Raw genomic sequence first — 7739 nt, 5'->3', positions numbered from 1 at the left:
CTTGAGTCAAACTGGTTCATATTTCTGACTCTGTCAGCGGGAGGTTGTTTCTGTTCTTATTTCATAAACGCCCCATTCTGCTTTCGGAAGTCATTACATAGATGTAGTTTTTAAAGGGATGTGACCTTATTAATTGATAATGTTCATATTAGTAGCATGTCTGTACATGTTAATTACTGTACATGTTACTTGATTGAAAACAATAGTGGTTGTGTGTGCCAAGAATGTCTTTAGAATTGGGCCAATCATATTTCTTATGTACGGAAAGAATTTTTTTTCAGCCTCCAATGCTGCCTGATGGAAACATAAAAAACTAAAAAAAGAGCCTGTAAGAACACCGATGGATTTCATACAATCAATGTAAAAATCAAATTTATTTGTAAGTATACAAAACTATACCGACACATGAAGGAAGTACTTCACAGTTTTCTGCAGCTCTCAAAGTACTTCCACCGATTGATACACATACACAGGTATGTAAACAATACACATACCTAAACAAAAACCACAAAGCTGAGACGGATATAGCTAAAAATGTACAAGCAAGAGATACTATATACTACTATACTATACTGCATGCAATTTTATACCTGGATCTTTTAAATATATTGTGTGTATATTGTGTATATTTTTTATATTGTGGGAAACGTTGCAACTTAAGAATTTCATTGCATGGTGTAAAATCTGTGCATATGACAAATAAATATCTTGTATCTTGTATCTCTATGTAGGTAGGTAGGTAGGTAGGTAGGTAGGTAGGTAGGTAGGTAGGTTGATAGAATGTCAAAGGCAAATGGTAAAAGCCTGGTAAGTTCAGAAAGTTACATCACTTCATTAATGCAACCTTTAAAACCAGAAAAAGAGAACATGTATGCCATGTTAAAATTTCCAAAATCTAAGACAATGTCTAGTCTCATATCAATATAATATTGATATATTGCCTAGCCCTAGCAACTTTTTTCCTCATGTCATGTGTCCTTCTTTTATGTCCTAAGATGCTTTATTGATCTTCTTATGTTGATTTTCAGGATGTTTTTTTCTGTTACTTGTTTTGTGTTGTCAAGCAACTGATTGTAGTACTATGCCTAAGACAAATTTCCTCTCAGGGACAATCAAGTGGATTCTATTTTATTGCTGAAGTGAGACTCCTCAACTCTTCCTCCACACTCCACCATAAAAAGGTACTTTTGTTTTTCTTGTGTGACATAAAGGGGACACAATGACAATAAATGACCTTTGAACCTTCATCACATCAGTTACAATGAACGTTTGTACATACTGCACAGATGTGGTAAAAGTTGCCTCACTGGCCAAGACAGAGCACTGCTGCCACATGCTGAGGATAGACTGAACTGAACAGTTTTTATACAAATGTAGATTTTATGAATCACCTGTGTTTTAAACATTTACAAGTATTTGGTTGTTTTCTAGAAATCTTTCTTTAGAGGAAAAAATCTCTGAAATGTATTTTTAAATGATCCCATTTCAATTTATATGACAATTTCACAAGCACTTTTGGGGTGTTTTCTCCTTTGTTACCCTACATTTATTTCTTAAAGTATTCTTCTTAATCTTTCATGATGATATGATCTATGACGCCCGTTCAGACTTAAAGAAAGGTCATCAAAAAATAAAGAAGGCTCCATTACTTTCGAAATAATATTTTTGTACATAGATATGTACCATTGCGTAATTGAAAATGTTAAAAAAGCACTTAAAGAAAAACATATTCACAGATGTGAAAACATTATTTAAAGCTATAAATATTTCCTGCCAGAGTCAAATTATTGTATAAAAAGCATGTACAGTATATAGAATGAGATGAGTGTATCAATTGCCAAGAAGAAGAATGCAGAGAATGCAGTGGCGGTTCTAGACCATTTCAAAAGGACGGGCCAGGCTGGGGTCACGTTCCATTTTAATGTAAAGTACCAGCAGCATTTGTTTATTTAGAATCCACTTCACAAACAGTCAGTCATCTCACTTCGTAATCATACCTTGTACATATAAAAATACATATGACATAATATAAATAGGAAAATATTTTAAACAACAAAATAAATAAATGAAAAGGTGACAGACTTACAAACTTCACTAAAAGTTGTCACAGCGTGTGTAGATATTAGTTCTTAAAATGCCTTTGTTATTTGTTACCAATTTAGGAGACTCAAAATGTATATTTATATTGAGAATAGTTTAAAATGGGATTGATATAGAGAATTTAGCTCTGTGAATATAGAACTTACCTTAGGAAACAAAAAAGATTTACAATATTTCACAGGTTCCTATCTTTACATTCGAATTAGGTGATAACATTTCTCCCTTCCACTGTGATTGTAAGTGTTCTTTTAGATACTACGTGATTCTATCTGTGGAAAGTCTTTCCAGAACGTAATACAGAATGAACAACCATGATAAAACAAGTTCAAGATTTTACAATATAGATTTGTTATTAACATGTATAGATTTTGAGATATATTTTACGCAATGTTTTGAAGTGTAATTCTTTAACACTGTTTGTGATACAATATATCTAAAAGGAACAAGCCATGCCCTATGCTAGTCAAAAACAGTAACAGGAGAATTCTAGAAATGTATTCCAAGGTGTATTTTTTTTTTAAATTCAGAAAGCATTTTCTAATGTGTTTCTTGGTACACTTGCTACTTCTGATATCAATGCCATTTATATAAAGAGTATATGTAGATCTAGGAACCTTATTTTCAGTAATTTTAACATAGCCTACCCTTAGGTATAGATTTAAAAACGGAGCTGTTCTTTTGAACATCATCGGGAATGCCTTCCCTGAGAAAGGATTCACAGTTAAGTAGCCTAATTGACTGTATTTTTTAAAATGTCTTTTAAGAAGATATTAGCTGTATCGATTCAGTTATGTAAATTAAGTGACTGGTTCCTCTTACTGACGCATTCATTATTCTATATAATAGACGTGCATTGCCAACTCATTTAAATCGCGGAAAGAGGTAGGTTTCACTATAACCTACTTCCGTTTTCGCTTTAATCCCATTGATACCCGTGGAAATACTTCTATCGTAATTTATTTAATTTCGTAATTATTAATTAATTATTATTTTTTTTACTAATATTTGCTGCTCAAATTGGTAATAAAAATTGAGTTTGACTGGCGTAGACAATATGTAGGCTACAGTAACTTCCTGGCGCATTATTTCCAAATCCGTCGGGACATGAAAGCATGTGACACTGCGAGTCACATGCGCGAGCGGGTGGAAGCGGAAGTGGAACTCTTGTCTTCCTGCCCCATCCTTACCCACCCACCTTCGCTCGGATATAGCTACACCGACTGGAGCTGGTAGGATGAAACTGCTGCTTCACTTTTTTTTTTTTAAATTTACCACGGCCCTTGTTTTAACTTTCGGTGCTGTTAGTATCCTGTCTACGCACTCGTTTTGTCGTATATGAGTCCCTGGTGGGACTGCTCCTCCACCGGGCTGAGGCTTTCTTTCATATTTAAGCCTCGTTGCCACGCAGAGATGTGATAACTTTTCGTCTTGGTGCACTATTCATTGTCTTTCCTAGAATGTTGCTAGGATACACATAGCCTACGCTGTGTACTGTTAAGTTACGACAGAGTTCTTCACAGTTTAAAACTTGAGACAAAGTGTTTGTTGTGACTTATTTATTTGTTTAAGAGTGGAGTACAACTTGTTTAACTCCTCAGGTGCTGCCGAGGCCCCCCCTCAGTCCGACAGCAATGGATCACAGTGGAAGCAGCGAGGGCCCTGGGCCAGGCAGAAGACCCTCCAGTCCCTCCAAGGGACACGCACCACAGAGTGGTCAAAGACCCAAAGTAAAGCTAACTCCTTTCCACAGCTCACCCATAGTCAGCTGTGATGGAGCTCTCCGCAGCAAACGACCAGGAGCCGCCTTTGGGAAACTGCTGGCATCCTCTGGCAGCATGGCTCTGGACCCACTTGGTCGGCTGAGTGCTCCACCTGTCAGAGGGAGACTTGCTGAGAGCTCAGGGGACCAAACTCCCAGTTCAGGCTCTGTACTGACCACAACAGTAAGTAAAGTTTGTTCATATAGCACTTATCACAGACAGAGTCGCAAAGTGCTTCACAGGCCAAATAAATAAATAAATACATTCTAACAAGTCGATAAAAAGCACAATAAGTCAGAGTCAATAGGAATACAAATAGGAATTATATATGCATCTTTAGCTGCTTTATGAAGATGTCAGCAGAGGCTGTCACTCTTAAAACATGATGCAATGCATTCCACAGTCTAGGAGGAGTTCTTCCTGCCATTATAAGGTTTTGGTGCAGCACCCGAGCACTTGTGGGCAGACTTTTCTCAGATCTAATGATTTTAATTGGACTTCTTTAGCAAGTTTCATTTTGAGTGTTATTTATTTATTATCTGCTCTAGCTTTTCCAACGTTTTAGACAGAGAGGTCATAATAACGGTACAAAATGACGCACAACCCGACTACAAAGAGATGCCAAATGACCACAGAGACCCAAAACAACCCCAAAGAAAACAAAAATGACCAAAAAGAGACACAACATGAGTACAAACCGACAAAAACCCACAGAGAAAATAAATGTTTGGGGGTGGGGGGAGTAAACATTTTTTTTGAGGAATCACGCCTCAACCCCTCGCCAAATACATGCATACCTAAGTCTTCTTGTTATCAAAGTAAAAGGATATACTGTTAAGGTGTGAAGCAATTTCATGTAAAATGTTTCCTTAACCCTTGTGTTGTCTTCTTGTCAAAATTGAAAATCAACACTTTTATTGACACCTTTTATCGATGTTTTTAACTTTTTGTTATGTTTTTGAAAGTTTTTCCCCAATGTTTTTTTGTGTTTTCAACACTGCGCAACGCTGACTTATTACCTTTTAGTTTTACAGTTATTTTTGAATTTATGGTCAATAAACCTCATTTATAGGAAATTATACCAAACGTTTGAGTTAGAAAAGCAGAAATTAAGAATTATTTATACTAAAATTAAAGGAATGTATGTTGATGGATAATCACAGACTGGAATATGTCAACTTTTACTCAATACTTTTTTAGAACCACTTCAATTTGTTTTTTAAATGCTATAAAATTGAATAAGAAAATTAATGAAAGTAGAGATTTGTACTTGCCAAAGAGCGTTGTGTGGAATCAATCATGTTATTCTGGGTAATTACAATTGGGTAATTAAAAAGAACATTGATATAGGAAAATGGGTCAATTTGACTCGAGGACAACATGAGGGTTAAATGACTCAGATCACGATCTGTGTCTTCTCTTGTTGACCAGTGGATACTCAGTGGTAATATGAGGTTCAGAGTGCGTTATATGGTAGAAAATATCTGTGTGCATAGACTGTAAGATTTAAAAAAATATATACACTACCGTTCAAAAGTTTGGGGTCACCCAAACAATTTTGTGTTTTCCTGAAAAGTCACACTTATTCACCACCATACGTTGTGAAATGAATAGAAAATAGAGTCAAGACATTGACAAGGTGAAATTATGATTTGTATTTGAAATAAATTTTTTTTACATCAAACTTTGCTTTCGTCAAAGAATCCTCCAGTTGCAGCAATTACAGCATTGCAGACCTTTGGCATTCTAGCTGTTATTTGTTGAGGTAATCTGAGAAATTGCCCCCATGCTTCCAGAAGCAGCTCCCACAAGTTGGTTGGTTGATGGGCACTTCTTGCGTACCATACGGTCAAGCTGCTCCCACAACAGCCCAATGGGGTTCAGATCTGGTGACTGCGCTGGCCACTCCATTACCGATAGAATACCCTGCCTGCTTCTGCCTCAATAGTTCTTGCACAATTTGGAGGTGTGTTTAGGGTCATTGTCCTGTTGTAGGATGAAATTGCTCCAATCAAGCGCTGTCCACTGGGTTTGGCATGGCGTTGCAAAATGGAGTGAAGCCTTCCTTATTCAGAATCCCTTTTACCCTCTACAAATCTCCCACCTTACCACCCCAAAGCAACCCAGACCATCATATTACCTCCACCATGCTTACAGATGGCGTCAGTCATTCTTCCAGCATCTTTTCATTTGTTCTGCATCTCACAAACGTTTCTTTTGTGATCCAAACACCTCAACTGGGATTCATCCGTCCACAACACTTTTTTCCAGTCTTCCTCTGTCCAATGTCTGTGTTCTTTTGCCCATCTTAATCTTTTTCTTTTATTTGCCAGTCTCAGATATGGCTTTTTCTTTGCCACTCTGCCCTGAAGCCCAGAATCCCGCAGCCGCCTCTTCACTGTAGATGTTGACACTGGTGTTTTGCGGGTACTATTTAATGAAGATGCCAGTTGGGACCTGTGAGGCGTCTGTTTCTCAAACTAGAGACTCTAATGTATTATCTTCTGCTCAGTTGTGCAACGCGGCCTCCCACTTCTTTTCTACTCTGGTTAGGGCCTGTTTGTGCTGTCCTCTGAAGGGAGTAGTACACACCGTTGTAGGAAATCTTCAATTCTTAGCAATGTCTCGCATGAATAGCCTCATTTCTAAGGACAAGAATAGACTGTCGAGTTTCAGATGAAAGTTCTCTTTTTCTGGCCATTTTGAGCGTTTAATTGACCCCACAAATGTGATGCTCCAGAAACTCAATCGCTCATAGGAAGGTCAGTTTTTGTACTTCTGTAACGACCTAAACTGTTTTCAGATGTGTGAACATGATTGCACAAGGGTTTTCTAATCACAATTAGCATTCTGAGCCAATGAGCAAACACATTGTACCATTAGAACACTGGAGTATAGTTCTGGAAATGGGCCCTTATACACCTATGTAGATATTGCACCAAAAACCAGACTTTGCAGCTAGAATAGTCATTTACCACATAGCAATGTAGAGTGTATTTCTTCAAAGTTAAGACCAGTTTAAAGTTATCTTCATTGAAAGTACAGTCCTTTTCCTCAAAAATAAGGACATTTCAATGTGACCCCAAACTTTTGAACGGTAGTGTATATATTTGGACAAGCACATTGACCTGCTAAAGAATAGAATTTATTTTATATTATTTTTTTTGCTTTTTAACTTATGCTTTGCCTATCAAATAAATACATTCTAACATCCTGTGATTTGTTGTCTTCAGACGAAAAGTCTGTGCTTTCATTTAACTCGTTTGACAATTAATTATTGCACATAATGTTTACACTTTTATTCTGAAGGGGTACGTCCCATAGCACTTAAATTGCATCTCCGAGTCCTCCACTTGCCTCCCTTGCTTGCGTCTCAGTTGAAATCATCGGAGAAGAGAGGCAACAAGCAAATGTGTTTTGGAGGGATGAGACGTTCTTTCTCCTGAAACGTCACATACGTCAGCTGTTTGGGCGGCGTTAGCAACTCCTTCAGTTGCACGGCTTGCAGGAAGGCTGCTCTCATGTATCCTCGCCTATAGCTCCGCGATGATCCCTCCTTGATGCTCGCTCCTTGGAGGTTCAGCCGAGGACCGAGGAGTCGAGGAGCTAACAAATGAGGGTTATGAGATTCAGCCCAGAAGTCTTGCATCATTATTTTCTCTAAACCGTGCACAAAGTTTAAAGGTCCCATGCAGGGGCGGATTTAGTCATTTTGAGGCCTAAGGCAAACACAGGCATGGTGCCCTCCACAACCCTTGTTCTCCCCATTTTCAGTCCTTATTTATCTGAGAAAGACGTACTTGTAACTTTTTACCAGTCTTCACTAGAGCAACCTGGGCTGACATTGCCGGTGGGTAGCTCCTCTTCATCAGTGTTAGC

General features: G+C 37.9%; 1 protein-coding gene across 2 annotated transcripts in view; it reads left to right on the top strand.

Moving 5' to 3' along the window:
- The first annotated feature begins 3192 nt into the window (after positions 1 to 3192).
- ehmt1a (euchromatic histone-lysine N-methyltransferase 1a) overlaps positions 3193 to 7739 on the top strand; it is a 34751-nt gene continuing 30204 nt past the window's right edge. Inside the window, exons 1-2 of one of the 2 annotated variants that reach the window (XM_032516249.1) lie at positions 3193 to 3329; positions 3699 to 4043. In XM_032516249.1, the coding sequence (XP_032372140.1) occupies positions 3732 to 4043 (312 nt within the window). In that variant the 5' untranslated portion in view covers positions 3193 to 3329; positions 3699 to 3731. Of the gene's footprint in view, positions 3330 to 3376; positions 4044 to 7739 lie in introns of those variants that run through there. The other variant, XM_032516250.1, reaches the window with a different exon arrangement.

The sequence above is a fragment of the Etheostoma spectabile genome, chromosome 5 (genome assembly GCF_008692095.1).
Source record: "Etheostoma spectabile isolate EspeVRDwgs_2016 chromosome 5, UIUC_Espe_1.0, whole genome shotgun sequence".
In the NCBI taxonomy this organism is placed as follows: domain Eukaryota; kingdom Metazoa; phylum Chordata; class Actinopteri; order Perciformes; family Percidae; genus Etheostoma; species Etheostoma spectabile.
Note: the sequence above shows the minus strand (reverse complement) of the source record. Positions and strands in the feature narration are given on the sequence as shown.